Below are 22264 nucleotides of genomic sequence, written 5' to 3'. Positions count from 1 at the left end.
AAAATAGAGAAAGTGTGTTTTTTTGTTTTTTTTTTTTTTTTTTTTTTGGTTTGTTTGTTTGGTTTTTAATTTACTTACTCTCTCCATAAGTGAAAGACAGAGAAACTATCCCCAACAGGGTCCTGACATTGCAATCCATCCTCAGCCGTCAGCCAGCTCAGATCATGCACGGGCAAGCACGTGCCTGACGTATTCAGGAAGGTCTCCATATTTGAACCAGAAAACCTTCCCATTGTGGAACTGCCTCCCAGAGCAGCATCCTTTACTGCTGTGCCAGCACCTGGCCCTTGTCAGTACTTGATGATGTTTAAAAATTGGGACCTGAGACCAGCAGATGGAGTAATGGTTATGTAGCTGGGCTCCCACATAGTTGATCGCAGTTCAAGTCCCAGAACTGGCAGCTTAAACTCATGCTAGGCACATGTGCATGCATGCCCAAAATCCCAAAGGGAGAATGGAGGAGAAGGGACTGCGGTATGGCAATACCCCCAACGAGTGATTTCTTACTTTCTGTCTCTCCAGTGAGTGCATGTGCTCTAAAGCAAAAGAAAGAACTTAAAAAAAAAATTATGGCCCAATACAGAATTATTTTTTTCTCCAGTAAAATAAGCACATCTCTTGCAAAATGAATTAAAATTTCCCTCTTCTCTGCTCATATCTTCCCATCCTTCCAGTTTGCTTAAGAATTCTTGATATAAACAACAATTATTAGACCATATCAACAGTTTCTATTCCTTCATCGACTTCATTGGTTTTTCTGCCTTAATTCTAAATGCTGAAGTTCCTCAGGGATTAATACTGAATGTGTCTCTCTTTGCTCTCTGTGCTTTACGCTGAGTAATTCATTTATTTTTCACAGCTTTAAATATGCTCCCCTAGCACATTTATGTTTACGCTCCACCTATCTCTTCTGATCTCTAGACACTTTCATTTGAACATCTCACATGTGTCTAAAACTTAACATAGCCAAAGTAGAACTCTGGCCCAACTGTGTTTCCTGAACCAGAAACTAACCAGTGGCCCAAGTTAGGAAACAGAGTATCAGCCTTGATGCCAACCCTGTCCCCCATTTCCAATCAAGTTCCAAATAGATGCAATTTATTAATGTCTTAAATAGCTTTCAAATCCAGACTCCTCTTTGTATGCCCTGCCACTATGCTGGATGGGTGACCACCAGTTCGCATGTATATTACCACCAACAGCCAGCTTCCCTACAGTCCGTCTAGCCTTCGGCTTAGACTGTCCCTTCCGAGGAGGTCTCATGAAACTCCCCATTCTGGTGCTTCCCATCTTCCCACCAACTATGTTTTCTTTTTTTTTTTCAAAGATAGATTTTTGCGGGAACCAGCAGTTAGCGTAATGGCTATGTTGCTGGACTCCCACGTAGTCGACCGCGGTTTATGTCCCGGACCCGGTAGCTTAAAACTCACACCAGGCGCGTGTGCGTGCGTGCCCATCCCCCCTTGGGGGTGATTTCTCGCTTTCTGTCTCTATGTCTCTCTCTGTCTGTCTGGAGAATGCACGCGCCCTATAGCAAACAAAACAAAACACCCCAAAAGCAAACAAAAAAAAAAAAAACAAAAAAAAACCCCCTCCAAAAAAAAAAAAAAAAAAAAAAAAAGATTTTTGCTATAGGGCATGTGTACTCACTGAAGAGACAGAAAGTAAGAAATCACTCTGTAGGAGGGATGGCCACGCTGCAATCCCTTCTCTCTCATTCTCCTCCCGGGATTCTGGGCAGCCACATTCATGTACCCAGTTTAAGTTTTAAGCCACCAGGTCTGGGACTCAAATTACGGTCGACTATGTGGGAGTCCAGCAATGTAACCATTACACCATCTGCTGGTCTCATGACTACGTTCTCTTAACATTGCCGCCCCCCTCCCCCTTTTTTTTAGAGAGAGAGATTTTTTGCCACAGGGTGCTTGTGGTTGCCGGAGACACGAAGAGACTGAAAGTGAAAAATCACCCCCTAAAGGGATGGTCATGCAGCAATCCCTTTTCCTCTATTCTTCTCTTCAGATTTTGGGTACGCACGCATACATGCCTGGCGTGAGTTTTAAGCTGCTAGGTCCAGAACTTGAACTGTGGTTGATTAGGTGGGAAGTCCAGCAACATTACCATTACGCCATCTGCTGGTCCCAACATTGGCCCTTATTTAGTTTTCCAAATACAAGTTCTTTTCTGCCTCAGGACCTTTGATATTTTGTTAACACATTCTACTAATTTTTCACCAAAAATGGCTTTATCTGTCCTGTTTAAAAGTCATGACCTCACAGACACCTTCCCCACCAATCTATCAAAGTAAAGCCTTTCCCATAATCTCACCAAAGCATTTATTGGTTCTTAGAATTTAGTACAATTTGAAATTATTTATTTGTTTAGTTGTTAGATATTTACCTTCTCCAAGAACAGAATATGCCTGTTGTACTTACTACTTAACACAGCTTTTGCACACTGCTAGGCACAGCAGGGACTCAACACACATATTTGCTAAACAAATGAAAGGCTAAGTAAATGGCTACCAACTCATAGAAGAGAGAAGAGTTGGCCTAGCAGTAGCTCAGGAGTAACGCACAAGACCTACACAGGAAAGGTCCTAATTTTGTACCCTAGGACCTCTCTGAGCACACTGAGAATGTGTTCTGGGCCAGTTAAGACCAGGGGTGGATCATGGTGTGAAGATTGGGAAGCTTGTCTTTGTCTTTCTTTCTCCTTCTCTCTACCTTTTCCCCCTTTCCCTCTCTCTGCCTCCTCTCATGGAAGAATTAAATTAACTTTATGGAAAAGGGAAGAGAAAGTGATAGGAAAAAACTTCCTTTAAGAGGGAAACTATTTTCAGGGCCAGCAGGTGGTGTGGTGGTTAAGGCGCTAGACTTCCACATGGCCAACCACTGTTAGAGTCCTGGACCTGGAGGCTTGCTTTCTCACTTTTCTTTCTCTCTCTCTGTCTCTTGCTGGTCAAAATAATAAATAATAAATAAATAAATTAATAATAATAATAAATAAAATTGAATAAATAATTCTTTTTAAAAAATAAGTAAATTCAGGACCAGCAGTTGGCGTAATGGCTATGTCGCTGGACTCCCATGTAGTCAACTGCGGTTCAAGTCCCAGACACAGTGGCTTAAACTCACACATGCGTGTGCATGTGTGTCCAAGATCCCGACAGGAGAATGGAGAGGAAGGGATTGTGGCGTGGCCATCCCCCCTGGGGGGTGATTTCTGCCTTTCTGTCTCTCTGTCTTTCCGGTGAGCACACACATCCTATAGCATAAATCTCTCCCCCAAAAAAATAAATAAATAAGTAAACTATTTTCTTTTCAAGGAGTTATAATAATCATGCTTTATTTGACAATTTGGGGTCCAAGTGACATAAATAAAAGATTTAGTTTAAAAAAGAAGAGCTCTCTGGATATAAAGAAACATTATTTTAATATACGAAATTTGGCCTAATATGCCTATAATGCTTATTTATACCTTATCATGCCTTTGGCTTAAGTAGCATCTAGAAAGTAAAATACAATATTTCTTTTCTAAAGGATTGCTCCATCGGCATATAAAGACTCTACAGTATCTTCTACCTTTACAAAAGCCCCACCTTTTAATTCTATCGACCACTTAATTACCTCACTTCCCTTCCCTTACTACTAAAATTCCTCAAGAGTTGTCAGTATCCTCTATCTTCACTCCCTCCTTCCCTGTTTACTGCTGAGTCCACTCCAATGAGGCCTGCATTCCACCATCCCAAGAGAACCATTATTCCCTTTGTGGGACTGCCTCCACAGCAACACACTTTACCACTGCACCACCATCTATTTATGCTAAAAAATCAGGGCCCAATACAGGATTAAATTTCTTCCCCGCAAACTAAGCACACCTGCAAAAATATGAATTAAAACTTTTCTCCTCTCTGATCACAACCAAAAGTTTAATAACAGCTAAATGTAGGACTGAAGTAAGCAATCTGAGGGATTTTACCTCTAATTACTCCAATTACTGTGATATCTTAAAAATTGCTAGATAGGGGTTTTTAATAAAATCAATTTTATTAATGTTAAGAATACATTAAACAACACTTATTTTTTGGAGAGGTTTTTGCTATAGGGCGCGTGCGCTCGCCAGACAGACAGAGAGAGACAGAGAGACAGAAAGTGAGAAATCACCCCCAGGGGGTATGGCCATGCCACAATCCCTTCTCCTCTCAGGATCTTAGGCACGCGTGCACACGCGCCCGGCGTGAGTTTAAGCCACTGGGTCCGGGCCTCGAACCATGGTCGACTACGTGGGAGTCCAGCAACATAGCCATTACGCTAACTGCTGGTCTCCCAAGAATACATTAAACAACATTTTTAAAGAGAAAGTAAGCAATATTTCTCTATTTGCATATAAGCTATTTAAATAAATCAAACATAAGAATTTACTAAATTCAATTTTTCTAAATGTTTATCTTCTATAAAGTTCAGCTCCTAAACAAACTACAGTAAAGAGGTCTCAGAAATAGAGATATGATTGAAGAAAGAAAAAAAGCAGAGATTAACACAATGAAATTACTCTGTCCCGTGTATTACATGTACTACATTTTCTCCTATTCCATTTCGAAGAAATGTGCAAATCAGGATGTAGAGTGCAAGTGCTGGTATCTGCACACTGTACAGGAAAAGCTGCAACAGAAGTCAATCTCTAAAATAGTAATGACCCTCATAGTAACCAAAAACAAATGTGGTACAACGTCTTATATTGAGAAGATTCTTTGGAATAGAGCAACATTTGGTACCTGAAGATTTTCTAGCATCATTTTATCCAGAGCTTGAATGAAGTCCTCATCTTCAACACATGGTACATGCTTAAGTCCACCTCCTTTAATCATTACCTCCTTATTAAAACAGAAACAAATCAGACCAGAAAGTTTAACTATAATGTTTTACATGACAGCCTTTTCATATTGCTAACTTATTCAAGATAACTAAAGAAATGAGTAAAGTATGCAACAAAATTAAATATTACAAGAATGTGTTAATAATGAAAATAGGAAGGAAGACAAATTGAAAATAAATTTCCAAAGAGATATTTTCTTTTTTTTTTTTTTTGGAGAAGTTTTTGTAATAGGGTGCGTGCGTTCGCCAGAAAGACAGAAAGCGAGAAATCACCCCCCAGGAGGGATGGCCATGCCACAATCCCCTCTGTTCCATTCTCTTCTCAGGATCTTGGGCACGCATGCACATGCGCCCGGCATGAATTTAAGCCACCGGGTCCGGGACTTGAACTGTGGCCAACTACATGGGAGTCCAGCAATGTAGCCATTATGCCATCTGCTGGTCCCCCAAAGAAATATTTTCAATAGTCAAAAGAAGCATAACTTCAGTGGCTAAAATCCAACTACTATGAAAATGTACAACTTGAAAAAGCAAAAATGTCAGCCATACGTACAGTATTTTCTTCATCAGTTTCATTTTCCTTATTAGAATCTGTAAGATAATCTGTATTCTCTTCCTCTTCCTCCTCTCCTTCATCATCATCATCAGAACCCTCCTGAAATTGTTGAACATCAGTAGAAGATTAAAACACTTTGAAAAGAATTATTATACTTGCCTTTAAAAGATTTAAAATTGTGTATCTGTTTATATTTTCAAGTATCATGTAGTTTCTTTACAATGGCAAAATTAGTCAGCCAACCACATTCACAACATACCAGTAGCCGAAACCCACCTCACTATCTTTCACTGACTTGATAATACAGTCTACTGTGGAAACATTTCCTTGAGTTCTGTGAGAAAGAGTCTCCTGAACCTTCTCTATTTTTCCTCTGTAATTAATCTCAAGAGACTTAATTTCTCACAGTACTTCTTAATATCCATCTAACTCTACAATGGAAACCAATAAAAAGTTCAAATCTAACATCCTCACAAGCAGCTGTTCTTTCCGTAACTGGTGCTTTCAAGCACTATGTCCCCTCTAATTCAACCCATGAGTTCCAAGGTCCTCTTCTATCAGCTGATATTCGTTTTCAAACAGAAGATAAAGCAGAACACCAACAGATTTTAGAAGGGCACAAAGCACACAACGGAGCTCCATCTGTTTATTCTTCCACCCTTACAGCATAATTCACTCCCGTGTGGTTACATACAAGTTTTTTAAAATACCCACAATATTAAACCCAGGTGTTCCTCACTGTGCCCTAATGAATGAGAAATAATTCCTAAAACTAATTACTTAAATTATTACAATGCTTTTTAGTGTGTGCAGTAATTTCAAAACACCAGTGGTGTATTATTACCTATTATTGACATTTCAAAGTTTTCAGTTTCCCAAATGGAAACATTTCAAAAAAGGCACAAATACCTTAACTTTCTCTATGTAATTCTTTAATTCAAAATTAAATTTGCAATAGAGACTCTCTCAAATTTACTCTCGGGAAAAAAAATGAATTTCTGGACCAAAAGATGGCATAATGGGTCACGTCGCTGGACTCCCATGTAGTCAAACACGGTCTGAATCCTGGACCTGGCAGCTTAAAATTCTCACTGGGGGCCGACAGGAAACGTGGTGGTTAAAAGCACTGGATTCCCACATGGCTGAGTCTGGAACCTGGTAGCTTGCTTTCTCACTTTCCCTTTCTCTTTCTCTCTGTCTTTGATAAAAATGAAAAAACAATGATGACAAATGGAATTAAATAAATAATTTTTTTAAAATAAAGGAGGCCTGCAGGTGGCATGGTGGTTAAAGGCACTGAACTCCAACATGGCTGACACAATTCAAGTCTCAGAACTGGCAGCTTGCTTTTTCGCTTTCTCTCTATGTGTCTCACTCTGGTCAAATTAAAAATAACAATAATGATAAATAAAAAAGGAAATAATTTTTTAAAAAATTATAAAACAAAATCCTCATGCCGTGTGTGTATGTATATGTGTGTGTGTGTGTGCCCAAGATCCTAATTGGAGAATGGAGGCAAAGGGATTGCAGCATGGCTATCCCCTCTGGTGATTTCTTGCTTTCTGTCTCTCCAGCAAGCACACACGCCCTATAGCAAAACTCTCTCTAAACCAAACAAAACAAATTTTAAAAAATGTTGAACAAGAGGGGGCCAGCAGATGGCATAATGGTTATATCACTGGACTCTCACATAGTCAACCATGATTCGAGTCCCAGACCTGGTAGCTTAAAACAGACTGGGCACATGTGCATGTATGCCCAAAATCCCAGGAGGAGAATGGAAAAGGGATTGCAGCGTGGCCATCCCCTCTAAGGTTCTTTCCGTAACTGGTGCTTTCAAGCACTATGTCCCCTCTAATTCAACCCATGAGTTCCAAGGTCCTCTTCTATCAGCTGATATTCGTTTTCAAACAGAAGATAAAGCAGAACACCAACAGATTTTAGAAGGGCACAAAGCACACAACGGAGCTCCATCTGTTTATTCTTCCACCCTTACAGCATAATTCACTCCCGTGTGGTTACATACAAGTTTTTTAAAATACCCACAATATTAAACCCAGGTGTTCCTCACTGTGCCCTAATGAATGAGAAATAATTCCTAAAACTAATTACTTAAATTATTACAATGCTTTTTAGTGTGTGCAGTAATTTCAAAACACCAGTGGTGTATTATTACCTATTATTGACATTTCAAAGTTTTCAGTTTCCCAAATGGAAACATTTCAAAAAAGGCACAAATACCTTAACTTTCTCTATGTAATTCTTTAATTCAAAATTAAATTTGCAATAGAGACTCTCTCAAATTTACCCTTGGGAAAAAAAATGAATTTCTGGACCAAAAGATGGCATAATGGGTCACGTCGCTGGACTCCCATGTAGTCAAACACGGTCTGAATCCTGGACCTGGCAGCTTAAAATTCTCACTGGGGGCCGACAGGAAACGTGGTGGTTAAAAGCACTGGATTCCCACATGGCTGAGTCTGGAACCTGGTAGCTTGCTTTCTCACTTTCCCTTTCTCTTTCTCTCTGTCTTTGATAAAAATGAAAAAACAATGATGACAAATGGAATTAAATAAATAATTTTTTTAAAATAAAGGAGGCCTGCAGGTGGCATGGTGGTTAAAGGCACTGAACTCCAACAGACACAATTCAAGTCTCAGAACTGGCAGCTTGCTTTTTCGCTTTCTCTCTATGTGTCTCACTCTGGTCAAATTAAAAATAACAATAATGATAAATAAAAAAGGAAATAATTTTTTAAAAAATTATAAAACAAAATCCTCATGCCGTGTGTGTATGTATATGTGTGTGTGTGTGTGCCCAAGATCCTAATTGGAGAATGGAGGCAAAGGGATTGCAGCATGGCTATCCCCTCTGGTGATTTCTTGCTTTCTGTCTCTCCAGCAAGCACACACGCCCTATAGCAAAACTCTCTCTAAACCAAACAAAACAAATTTTAAAAAATGTTGAACAAGAGGGGGCCAGCAGATGGCATAATGGTTATATCACTGGACTCTCACATAGTCAACCATGATTCGAGTCCCAGACCTGGTAGCTTAAAACAGACTGGGCACGTGGGCTTGCATGCCCAAAATCAAGAGGGGAGAAGGAGGAGAAGGAATTGCAGTGTGGCCTCTTCCCTGAGCGAGTAATTTCTTGTTTTCTGTCTCTCTGACTCTCTTGTCTCTCCAGCGAGCATACACACTCTATAGCAAAAATCTCTCCCCCAAAAAAGATGTTGAACAAGAATTTCAACTGTCTTACTCCCACTTTATGCTGATATAATAATGAATGTGATTAGGAAGCAGCTGTTTTAATGAACTATAAAATTTAAACTGGCTAGGGAAGGCAGGAGGGACAGCTTAGGAACAGGCAAGAAGCCTGCATTCAAATCATGGCTCTGCTATCTACCACTGAGATCTCAGGCAAAAAAAAAAAAATTTGTTTTAAATATGAGAGAGATACCACACACATCAATGCACACAAGTATGTGCACATGCAGGAAGGATAAAAAGTTTGTTTTTTGTCTTTTTCAATTTTGTCAGAGGGCACATGCACTCACCAGAGAGAGAGAGAGATCCTGCTGCCTAAACCACCATACCATTGGCCCTAAGAAAAGTATTTTTGATAGATCTTACCATGTTGTGATCCTAACTGCTTAGTCTCTCAATTAGCTAGGACCCCAGGCATATACCACCACACTAGGCCTATTTAGGTTGGGCAGGGAACTAAACCCAGGTCTCTCATGTGGTCTCAGTCACTGTGCAGCAGCAGCAGCAGCTAGATTTTGAGCAAAATAAGCTATCTGTACCCTTATTTCTCACTTATTCAAGGTTGGAATGAGAAATGGTAATAGCAATAGGATACTTAGAACAGTGGGCATGAATAATACATGCCCAGTAAATAATTATTACTGCTATAGTAATAATGAATCTTATATTTTCTACTGATAAATCATATCCCTGCTGCAGGAAATCAGAGTTTTAGCAGAACACTTGCCTAATCTTTTTATTTATTTATTTTTTGTTTGGAGAGGTTTTTGCTATAGGGCCCGTGCACTCGCCAGAAAGAGACAGAGAGACAGAAAGTGAGGAATCACCCCCCCAGGGAGGATGGCCATGCCATAATTCCTTCTCCTCCATTCTCCTCTTGGGATCTTGGGCACACACGCACACGTGCCCGGCGTGAGTTTAAGCCACTGGGTCCAGGACTCGAACCACAGTCTATTACATGGGAGTCCAGTGACATAGCCATTACGCTAACTGCTGGTCCCAACACTTGCCTAATCTTTAAACTGTTATCTTTAACTTATATAGCTGATATTTAAAAGAAAATAGTCTGGTTGTTAAGGGCTAAGAAAACTTTAAAAGGTTATAAAGAGCTTTAAACAGTTAGTGACTGGGGCCAGCAGGTAGTATGGTAGTTAAGGTGCTGGACTTCACATGGCTGACTGTCATTTGAGTCCTGGACCTGGTGGCTTGCTTTCTCGCTTTCCCTCTTTCTCTCTCTCTCTCTCTGTCTCTCTCATGAGCACACATGCCTTATAGCAAATAAAATAATAATACACAAAATTAAGTAAATAATTCTTTTTTTTAAAGTTGAAGACAAAGATAAATAGAGAATGGTGGCATTTTTTAAGAGTTCAAGGCCAGCCCCTTTCTTTCTCAGGTGAAGTAAAAAAGTGTAGAATATCATCCATTGTTCTTGTCACTTTATAATCAATGCATCTTCTATCCTTCATAAATGTTTCCTCCTTATATAGACATGGCAAACAGTGGTTGTGGGATGGGAGAAGTAAACTACTTAAACCTCATTTCTCTTAAAGAAAACCACTTTTTACTCCTCCAAGACACAAGGCATATAGAACCTCCAACTGAGCACTTTGTATTCATTTCTACTTTACCAACATATATATCATGTACAACTCTCCAACCAAAAAACTTAACCATGGTTAAAAATTTTACAATTGTCAAAATTTTATAAAGTTTGAGTTTAAAGAGGAGAAAATAAGCTCTCTTTAATGTCATATTTACCAAGGATGTTAGATTTATGAGATACTGTTTATTAAATTGGTGGCATAGCAAAACCCAAAGATAATCCTAAGATTAGTTTGAAAATATGAAACAGAAACTTTCTCATTTCCTTATGCTGTTATAAAATACTTAACAAGCCAATTTAAACTGTATTACTAAATGTTACTAAAACAATCTCATTTTGAAAACAAAGCAATATAAAGTTCATGTGTTATACCAAAGATAATTATAGTAACATATTCGAAGTCTAAGGTTTTTACTTATTTATTTATATCTATCTTAATGATATTCTCAGCTTGGAAAGAAGAAATGGAAGCAAACATAAATGCTTATCAGTGTATTTCCACTGCCTGTAAATACCAGGATACTTCAAAAAGTTCGTGGAAAAATGGAGTTAAAGTACAAGTTTATTTTAATGTAAAAAATTTTGAAATCCATTTTTTAATTCACAATGCACATTTTATTTATTTACTTTTTGAGAGGTTTTCCCTATAGGGCGCTTGCACTCACGAGAAAGACAGAGACAGACAGAGAGACAGAAAATGAGAAAGCACCCTGGGGGGGGGGGGTGACGGCCAGAATCCCTTCTCTTCTACTCTCCTCTCGGGATCTTGGGCATGCATGCACATGCCCCCAGGGTTGAGTTTAAGCCACCAGGTCCGGGACTCAAATCGCAGTCAACTACATAGGAGTTCAGCGACATAGCCATTACGCTAATTACTGGTCCCTACAATGCACATTTGAAATTAACTTTTTGAAGACTTTTTGTACTAGCCAATTTTAAGAACCATGTATTAATGTTTACTTTTCCATTCCACAACCTTCATTTTTAACTAACAGCAAAACTATTTGTTATGTACTCAGATCATTCCAAATGTTCAAAAATAGTTACAGACCTCGAGGGTTTAAGGAAACAGAATCTTCTAATTTTTACCTAGTCTAGAAAAACTTAATTAACTTACTGAGTCCCCTTTTCTTAATTTCTAGATTGAGCTTTAAAAGATTCCATTTATGATGCTATCTTATGCATGCTAAAAGAATTAACATTCCTTAAAACATAAAATCTACATTTTTTATTTTGGAGAGGTTTTTGCATAGGGTGCGTGTGCTCGCCAGAAAGAGAGAGAGAGACAGAGAGACAGAAAGCAAGAAATCACTCCCAGAGGGGGATGGTTGTACCGCAATCCCTTCTCCCCCATTCTCCTCTTGGGATCTTGGGCAGGCACGCACATGCACCCAGTGTGAGTTCAAGCCACCAGGTCTGGGACTCAAGCTGCAGTCAACTACATGGGAGTCCAGCAACATAGCCATTACGCTAACTGCTGGTCACAAAATCTACATTTTCTAAACATATATTCGCTTACTTAAGTTAAAACTTTCAAAACTTAAAATTCAGTTTCTTCCACAACACTTGAATAGATTATAAATTTAAATTTTTTCCACCTTTAATTTAAATTATACTCCTAAATTATTACCCTCTCCTAAATCTTTAAGCATCCAAGGAAAACAAAGAGTCATATAGACCAAATCATAAATAGAATTTTATAAATATATGAAAAAGAGTGGGGGAAAATGCTAATTTTATGGCTAAAATTTTATTTTAATTACTATTTTATTCCTATCCTCATTTATCCTATTTCTAAAGTTTATATTTTGATATTTATTTAAATTTGTCAGAGGGCATGTGTTGTCGCAGGTGAGAGACAAAGAGGTGGGTGGGGGTGAGAAAGCACCCCCATGGGATATGGTCATGCCATAATCCCTACTCCTCCATCTCTCCATCATTTTGGGATTCTGGGCATGCACACACAAGTATCTGGTGTGTCTCTCGAACCACTAGGTCTAGGACACAAACTGCATAGTCAACCATGTGAAATCCAGCTTCCTTAACCACCATTCCATCAGCTGGCCCAATTTATTAACATTTTAGAAATAGGGTCTTGCTGTGTTACCCAGGCTTGCCTTGAACTCTCAACCTTCTGTCTCAGACTTCTTAGTAGCTGAGATTACAAGGATACATCATCAAGTCTAGTTTCCAGTCTACATTCTTTTTTATTTTATTTTTTATTTATTTTTTTAGGATTTTGCCAAAAGATACATGTACTCACTGAAGAGAAACAGAGAGAGAACATGAGAGGGAAAGTGAGAAATCACTCCCCACAAGCGATGGCCAACCATAATCCCTTCTCCTCCATTCTCCTAGGATTTGGGGCACAAACACACACACACCCAGCAAGATTTTTAGACCGCCAGGTCTGGGACTTGAACCATAGTCAGCCATGTGAGAGTCCAGCACTCCAAAAATCTTATTTTTTTAACTTTATAATTTAAACATATGTAGTGATAAGAGAATAATAAATCCTTACTTAACCTATTACCTGACTGAACAATTATGACCTCTGAGCAATTTTATTTCTCTATAACCCTAAACTCATTCCCCAATCTACCTCTAGATAATGAAGTGAATTCCAGACATGCTTTTATTTTGATGGACTTATAAACTTAAGCAGTTTTGGAAGGAAAAACAAAATAAATACAATAATAACTATTAGGCTTAACCATACAAAAATGACACTTTAGTAGGTAAAAAAAAAAAAAAGGCAGAAGGACAATTTCATATGGACTAGCCTAAAAGAATTTTAAGAATGGAAAGGGTAGAAGGCTGGAAGGCGACGTGCTGGTTAGGGGCACTGGACTCCCACATGGCCAACTGCAGTTCAAGTCCCAGACCAGAAGGCCTGCTTTATTAGTCTCTCTTTCTCTCTCTTTCTTACTCTGTCCCTCTCTGGTCAAATAAAAGTAAGTAAAGAAAGTAAGTTGACTAAAGTAATTTTATTTTAAAAAAAGAATGGAAAGGGTAGTACATGATGAATTTCAGATTACATACACCATTAGATGAGGGAGAAATAAAGTTCACTAACAGCCAATAATTTTGCGTTGAAGACTATAAAACCCACAGTTAAAAAGTATACTTTCAAGAGTGAGATTAAGATACACAGGAAATCAAATGTATTTTTTTCTTCAAGTTACTTGGATAAAATTTGGGCTGTCTCCATGGCCTGGTGGTTAAAGTAGCCAGATCTCAAATGGCAAACCACACTGTTTGAGTCCCAGACCCAGCAGCTTGAGGAACACACTGGGCACATACACATGCATGCCCAAAATCCCAAAAGAAGGAACAGATGGAGAGGGGACTCTAGCTGATGAATCCCCATGCAGGGTGCTTTCTCTCTTTCTTACTTGCTCACTCACTCATCTCTAATAGCAAAAACAACAAAAAAAGGGGGCCAGCTCTGGGGCCTAGTGGTTAAGTGAGCAGGACTCCATACAGCCTGCCAGTTTGATCCCCAGCACCAGTAGCTTGAAAAACACACCATAGGGACCAGCAGTTAGCGTAATGGCTATGTCGCTGGACTCCCATGTGGTCGATCACGGTTCGTGTCCCAGACCCGGTGGCTTAAAACCCACGCCGGGCGCGTGTGTGTGTGCCCAAGATCCCGAGAGGAGAATGGAGGAGAAAGGATTGTGGTGTGGTCATCCCCCTGGCGGGTGATTTCTTGCCTTCTGTCTCTCTGTCTCTGTCTGGTGAGCGCACGCGCCCTATGGCAAAAACCTCTCAAAAAAAAAAAAGAAAAGAAAAGAAAAGAAAAACACACCATACACAATGGGGATGGGATTGTGGCACGACCACACTGTTCACTAGAGGATGCTTGCTTGCTTGCTTGCTCTCTCTCGCTCGCTCTCTCTCTCTCTCTCTCTCTGGTGAGTGTACACACTCTCTGGCAGTAACCAAAAAAAATAAAAGGGGGGGGACAAAAAGGATGAAAGGAAAAAATGCTGTTAGTATCTTATTACTTTCTTTGAAAATCCTAAATTATCAAGGAAAATACATTATGTGTTACGTTTATTGTAATAAAAATAAAGAGATCTTATGTATTAAAAAATCTTGATTCATATTAATTAAAATACACTTATACAAATGTACCTATTTGCTATAAATAAAAGTCATCACCTCTTCTTCTGGTTCATTTACTTCACTTTCATTTCCAGACTGTTCTTCTGTTTCGGTTCCCCTCTCTTCCTCTTCTTCATCCTCTTCAAGATTTTCTCCTTCTGTCATAGAATCTTTTGAATCTTTGTCATTTACTAGGCCTTGAAATGAGGAGAAAAGGGAAAAATACAAAAATAAGGACTAGTTTTCTTTATTATACCACTTCAAACTATGTGTTAAAATAATTCAACAGTCATTTTCTCAGAATAAAAGTAAAAGAACAGAATTGAAAACTGCTGGGACAAGCAGATGGCGTAATGGTTACACTGTTGGACTCCCACAGAATAGACCGCAATTCAAGTCCAGGATGTGCAACTTAAAAATTACTTATGCTAGGAATGTGCCCACCCCAAAATCCCCAGAGAAGACTGGAGGAGAAAGGATTGAGGCATGGGCAGTCTCCCTGTGTGTGTGTGTGTGTGTGTGTGTGTGATTTCTCGCTTTCTGTTTCTCTATCTGGTAAGCACACGTGCCCTATAGCAAAAATTTCTCTTAAAAAATTTTATTTTTAATTGAAAACATTTGAAAAACAGGCCTATATTTAAACTAAGGAACTCTGACACATTTCTTAACCAGTAGTAAAAAAATGAAAATAAATTATGTGCAGGTCTGTGCCCTTTTCTTAAAGTTTCATGGACTATTCTGTTTCAGGCCTCAGATGGAAAAAGACAAAAAGTAGCAGCAAAAAGATGCCATCTCATAAATAAGATACAGTCTCAGGCCAGCCTGGGGCCTGGTGGCTAAGAGGGATGGGATTCTACAAGGATGACTTTGAAGTTTGAGTCTAAATCCAGTGGCTCAAAAAAAACACTGAGCCTGTGTGCATGTGTCCCCAAAATTCTGAAAGGAGAGACACATGAAGGAAAAGGGATTGTGGAGTGACAATGCCCCATTTGTGATTATAGGGGGTACTTTCTGCCTTATAAAATATATCTTTTTATTATAAACTGTAATTTATTCAGATTTTTTCTTTTTTATTTGTCTCATTTTTTTAAGATAGTTTATTTATATCTTCCATGAGCAAGAATGAGAAGGACTGCACCCCCGAAAAGGTCTCAGTGCCACAGTCTACCCTAGTTAGTCCCAGACCATGGGCACACACATGTCTGACATACATGGAAGAGAAGGCCTCTGGCCATGAATGCAGAACCTCCCATGTGGGTCAGCCTCACAGACCATTGAGTTATACTGCTGTGCCACTCTCTAGCCCCTATTTCTCTTATCTCTATATTATATTATCTAGAATTTTCAAACCGGAATGAAATAATATTGCCTTTTACCATTTTAATCTTGTTCATAAATTTAAAGAAAGTATCTTATTCTGTAATTCTACCTGAGAAAATTAGATATATACTAGAACACAAGAATACACACAGAATAACACAAAAATGTTATAGTGGTGCAGAACTAGAAACAACCTAAGTACCAAATGGAAGGATTAAATAAACATAACACATTCATAACAAGGAATATAGTCAATTTTTAAAAATTAAAAGAATATTTAACGTCAGAAAAAATATTTGTAATATAGCAAATAGACCCAATCCAGTTATAAAACTGCAAACAGGCATGAAAAATTTTAAAAGAATAGAATATATATCAAAATATTAACATGAGGGACCAGCAGTTAGTATAATGGCTATGTCACTGTACTCCCATGTAGTAGGCCATGGTTCGAGTCCTGGACCTGGTGGCTTAAACTCACACCAGGCGCGTGTGTGTGCGTGCCAAAGATCCCGAGAAGTGAATGGAGGAGAAGGGATTGTGGCATGACCATACCCTCTGGAGGGTGATTTCTCGCTTTCTGTCTCTCTCTGTCTTTCTGGCTAGTGCACGCACCCTACAGCAAAAACCTCTCAAAAAAATAAAAATAAAAAATAACATGATTCTCCTTCTCTATACCATATCAGTGACTTTTGTTTTCTTGGTATTTTTCAAAATTACTACTAACAAACATTTATTAGCTTTACTAATATTAATATTGATTTTAAAAATAAAAGAGAATGTTCTTAGTGTTTTTTCATTAACGACTATGTTAGCTTTGGGTTACAATGAAACTAAAATGAGACGAACTTACAAGTGCTTTAAACAAAAAACTACCAAAGGCAAAATACTATATTAGCTTACAGTTCACTAGCAAAAAATTGAACTATTTTGATACAATACAGATTCCTATATATATCTTCCTGATATTTAGACTCTTAAACCAAGGAGAAAACTTGGGAATCCACCAATTATAACTACTATCATTTTTGGAGTTTCATTCAAAGTGACATATTTTCCCCCTCTCCATTTTCTAAACAAGGACAGACTCCAGAAGGCTGAAGTCCTTTAACCCTTTCATCTACAAAGGACAGAGTACAATTGTTCTCTTTACCATCACCAAAACGGTGCCATGCTAATATGTACTCATGCTCACTACGCACAAAGTACTACTGCAAATGCTTCTGTTTGGAAAACAAGGCTAAGATTTAACAATTTCAGAGTATACAAAATTAAGTAAAATAAATTACTTGATAAAACACTTTTTGAAATGATCATCTTATTCAGTTAGAAATCTGAAAGGGGAAGAAAGTAAGTAACAGGACAAGGTTCAGACTACAAGAATCACACATGCCTCTAACTGATTGAGTGGCAGGAAAAATTAATACTTACACAATCCATAGCAGCACCTTTAAAAATTATGTTCAAGTAACAGTAATCATATTCTCCAAAAGAGGATTTACCCTTGGAGTAATAATATGCAAGATGTAATATGAAAAAAATTGTTTTAGGAGGTAAAAAAAAATTCACAAATGCCTTCACCATGAAAAACGATTCTTCAGACATGCATTGTAGTAATATTTATACAATTAGTGTCGCTGGTGAAAGTAAATATTCCCTAATGACAGACATGAATGTACCCAGTGCTAATAGAAAATAAAATACTAGCCCAATAGACTGAAAATATGTGTCATTTTGAAATAACTCCACTAAAACATGCTAACAACTACTGATAAGAAAACCATATTGGTATGTCTATATGTTGTTCCAATTGTTTATACTGACAAAGCTAGCAGGTTCCTACAGTCCCTAGCAGGAGCTACTCAAGAATAACTCATCTTCCAGAACAACCTCAGAAGGATACTGAGAAAGTATACAGATAAACCTCTAATAGCACATGTTCTCTAGGTCTTAGAGAAATAGAGGCAACTCTGCCAATGAATATGGGTTGAAATTCTGTAGGATAATTTCAAACTTCTAATAGGTACTCCCTTCTACAGTCTCTAGTCTGCTTTCTTAGGAAATAATAATACCTGTTGAAAATATACATTTGTATAAATAAGAGATGCTTTAATCAAAAGTAGATTTTATTATATTAGAAACCAAAACTCCTAAAATTAATAGAAGCTGACAGGATTGTGTTTTGCTATCACTTACATCTAATCCTCCATCACTATTTTCCTCCAATCTGAGATTACTAAGTGAAATCAAGTTTGCCATATATATCTTACCTAACACTTATCAGATAACACTTAACATCAAAAATAGAAAGAATACAAATGTAAATTCTGACTAATAACATTATACAGAAACTTCAGAAGCAATCTGCCAAATACCACCTTCATTTTCTGTCTGGAAAAAATTGCTTACCTAGTTTTATTAAGAATTCTTGTTCCAAGTCATGTACCTGCCTGAGGGATTCTTCCAGAGAATTACAGAGTTTGATCTTTGGTCTTAGCAGTTCTAGTGTATCACTGATCATGTAATCTATATCAATAGGAAATGGATGATCTTTTGTCCAAACTTCCAAACTTTTCTTCCACCAAACATAACGCTGGTAACAAATTAAAAATAAATTTAGCTGTAACAAATTAATAACAAAAATATTTAAAAGTAACAAACTGCATTGTGATATTACCTAATTATAATAACTTAGCTAAAGGCTGTACAAGACACCTATCATATTTATTACTGGTAAACAGCAATGATCCTATTCCAATTATTTCCCTATATAAAGTTTTTAAGCCACCGGTAACTTTAAGTATCTTTTTTTCTGTCATTTTTTTAAAGCAAGGGAAAATTATAAACAAAATATAAAAATAAATTTTCAGACACTCCAAAACAAGGCAGAAAACCTGCACCCATACTCCAAATGGGGCTTACTATATATTTAATTTTACAAAAACAACCAAATTCAAACTAATAGTTTTTATAAATTCTCATTAATCCTCTATGCTGCCTGTTTTGTGTTTTTTACTTTCTTTCCTTTTTGTTTTTTTTGCTGTAGGGCACGTGTACTCACTAGAGAGACAGAGAGGGAAAGTGCACCCCACAGGGGGAATGACTACACTGCAATCCCTACTCCTCCATTCTCCTCTCAGGATTTTGGACATGCATGCACACGTGCCTGGCATTATTATCAAACCACCGGGTCTAGGGCTCAAACTGCAGTCAACCATGTGGGAGTCCAGCACCTTAACCACCACACCATTTGCTGGCCCTGCCTATATGAATTTTTATGAGGTCAATTAAAGTATCTGACAATATGGTTTTCAAATATATTAATACCATACTATTAATAATCAACAAGCATTTATTGAGCATCTTCTATATATATGGCACTGGCATATTCCCTCTCTGCTCCTAGCCCAATTCCCTCATTCTATGTGTACTTGCTCTAATTCCTAAATTTACATAAACTGAGTGTACAACCCAAGACTTTATTAGTACATAAATAAGCATTCTTCTGGGCGCTTTACTCTTCCTCTCCAGTTTGTTCTAGATCTTTGCTAAAGAGTGGATGTCACCTGTGAGCCTGTTAGAAATGTAGAATCTGGGGCTGGCAGGTGGCGTGGTGGTTAAGGACTCCCACATGGCTAACCATGGTTCAAGTCCTGGATCTGGCTTTCTCACTTTCTCTCTGTGTCTAATTCTGGTCAAATTAAAAAATAACAATAATGATAAGTAAAATAAAGGAAATAATTCTTAAAAAAAGAAAGAAAGAAAGAAAGAAAGAAATGTAGAATCTTAGGCCTCCAACCCAGGCCAACCGAACCACCTGCATGTTAACATTATCACTAGGTGAGGCATAAGCACATGAATCTTTAGCAGCCCTGCTCCACATGATCTTCTCAACTTGGCCTTCTAATACCTAGCACACACTCTAGGTTCCAGTAGACACAGAGGCCCCATTTCCCAGGGCTTGCTTATTTCCGGCTCCCATTGACTAGGAGTAGCTCTGTCACAGATTTCTGTCTACTACTCAATTTGAAAAATACGTTTGTCTCTTTCTGCTCCTGGATATTTCTGAGTGACTCTTTTCTCTCAGTCTGGCATATTAGAAAGAATCCAAATGTAGATACTTTTCTGAAAGAGATTCTACTTTGGATGGTTCTATATTGCAATTTTGTACAAAACTCTGATTTTAACACAAATAATATTCAACTTATGATAGTCCTTTTATACAACAGGAAATCTGACCCTCAAATCTGCAAATACTTTTCCTCATGTTTTTGCTTATCAATTCATAAAATAAGGGAATAACACGTTGTCCTTTACTGCAAAGGTATAACGGCAGGAGAAAGTTAGAGAACTATAGTTTCCCATTCTGATCAGCACTTATAACATTGCATTTTATGGGAACAGGGATTGGGCTCCAACTAATGAAACTACAACTTAACTTTTGCAATACAAACTTTACAAAAATTGTAGAATTTCTATATTTGTATTTGAATTTAATTTATATGATACTTGAGAAGAATATTATAAATGCATAAAAATCACAAATAATTTAATAAATGACTGCATTAAATAACAAAATTTACAAGTTACAATACCAAATTCATAAATTGTACCAAAATAATTCCCAGAATAATTAATAATTATCAATCATAAAAGTTATAGTTAGAATGTACTTCTATGATAAAATTCACCATATATTCTAAAATCTATAAAAGTACCCTTACATGAATAATATAATCTAATTATAAATGTATCTTATATAAGGTACATGAACACTGTATTTCTTCTCTAATACTACTCTAACACATGCAATGCATTATGATGTTAAATTGCATATTTCAGCTTATGTACCTGGAAATATACAAGAAAGCAATCAAGTTTTCGTTTACTGGAACCTCTGTCAAAGTACTGGCCACAGGTATCCAAAATAGTGCATACTAGTCTAATTCTGAAAAGATGCTCAGGAGGGTCCAGTGAACTTGGAGATCCATCAGGGTTAACACCAAACGAAGTAAAGGAATAAAGAGTTCTGAAAATAACAGCTGACTCCACCATTCGGTAATTATAAAGTTCCCCTAAGAACTTTGCACTGCTGATACGCCGCTGATTAAATTTAGGTTGATTAACCTGAAAAACAAACAAATAAAATGCAGAATTTTATTAAAGAATAGTGATGTATTTGAAAACAGATAAGCTACCTTCTATAATTTGACATTATCAGAGGAACAACAATGGTTTCTTTCCTCATTTTCTAATAAGGTATTCATTTATGGTTACTTTTTTTTTTCTCCAGAAAACGACTATCTTTAAAATGTTCTAATACGGACCAGCAGATGGTGTAATGGTTACATCACTGAACTCGCATGTAGTAGATCACAGTTCATGTTCTGGACCTGGCAGCTTAAAACTCACACCAGGTACGTATGCGTGCATGCCCAAATCCTGAAAGGCGAGGGGATTGCGGCGTGGCCATCCCCCCTTGGGGGGTGATTTTTCGCTTTCTGTCTCTCCATCTCTCCAGCAAGCACATTTGCCCCAGAGCAAAAAATCTCTTTAAAAAAAAAAAAAAAAAGGTTATAGTACAAAGAACATGTTATTTATTAAACCCAGTATTAAGGTATTACATAAATTGTTTCCAGAACAGTTGATTTTCCCCTTGTAGACAACCCATGCTTATTGTTTAATTCACACATTGCAGAGAAAATAGGTTGTAGGGGACTAGCATAACCCATTGTCCTTGCAATGTGTGAATTATACAAACAATAAGCCTGGTTTCACAGTAAGAGGAATAATCTTATTAAATTATTATCAGGACCAGCTGGTGGTGAGGTAGTTAAGGAGGCTAGATCCCATATACCAACAACATGATTCAAATCCTGGACTCAGTAGTTTGAGAAACATGCCAAGTACGTGTGTGTGCATGCTCAAAGTTCTGAGAGGAGGGAGAAACAGAGGAGAGGGGATTGTGGCATGACAATTTCCCAAGGGGAATTTGCTTGCACGCACGTGCACTTGCTCTCTCTCTCTCTCTCTCTCTTTCTCGCTATGTCTCTGGTAAGCACATGTGCCCTCTGGTAAAATTTTTTAAAAAATCATCAACTTTGAGGCCGGCAGGCGGCATGATAGTTAAAGGTACTAGACTCCCACCATGGCCAAACACAGCTCAAGTTCCAGATCTGGCGACTTGCTTTCTCACTATTCCTCTCTCTCTCGATATCCCTCTCTGGCCAAATTAAGTAAATAAATAAATAAATAAAGTTAAATAAAATAATTTTTTTAAATTTATTTTTATAATTAATAAATTATAGATTCCTATAAGTTAAGTCTCAACAGTGAACCAGAAATAATTAAAATTTAACATAGTGTTCTAAAATAAGTTTAACAAGGATTGAGAAAAAGAGGTAAAAAATACTAGCCTGAAAGATGAGGAAATAGAATATATCAGAGCTCATTAACAAATTACTAACTCCAAAGCAGTAGAGTAAATGACACCACACAGGAAAAGGATGACTTTTCTATTTTTTAC

The 22264-nt window shown here is 37.6% G+C and overlaps 1 protein-coding gene across 2 annotated transcripts in view; it reads right to left on the bottom strand.

The window, feature by feature from the left end:
* Window positions 1–22264, bottom strand: part of UPF2 (UPF2 regulator of nonsense mediated mRNA decay) — a 153582-nt gene that overhangs the window by 24376 nt on the left and 106942 nt on the right. For both annotated transcript variants that reach the window (XM_027772453.1, XM_006150016.1), the window contains exons 14-18: window positions 20590–20865; window positions 18148–18331; window positions 14476–14615; window positions 5431–5532; window positions 4778–4876 (exon numbers count right to left, since the gene is read on the bottom strand). In XM_027772453.1, coding sequence (XP_027628254.1) covers window positions 4778–4876; window positions 5431–5532; window positions 14476–14615; window positions 18148–18331; window positions 20590–20865 — 801 coding nt within the window. The remainder of the gene's footprint in view (window positions 1–4777; window positions 4877–5430; window positions 5533–14475; window positions 14616–18147; window positions 18332–20589; window positions 20866–22264) is intronic.

This window comes from Tupaia chinensis, unplaced genomic scaffold, assembly GCF_000334495.1.
Source record: "Tupaia chinensis unplaced genomic scaffold, TupChi_1.0 Scaffold000275_1, whole genome shotgun sequence".
NCBI classification, from domain to species: domain Eukaryota; kingdom Metazoa; phylum Chordata; class Mammalia; order Scandentia; family Tupaiidae; genus Tupaia; species Tupaia belangeri.
The sequence above is the reverse complement of the archived record's forward strand: the minus strand, read 5'-3'. Positions and strand labels throughout refer to the sequence as shown.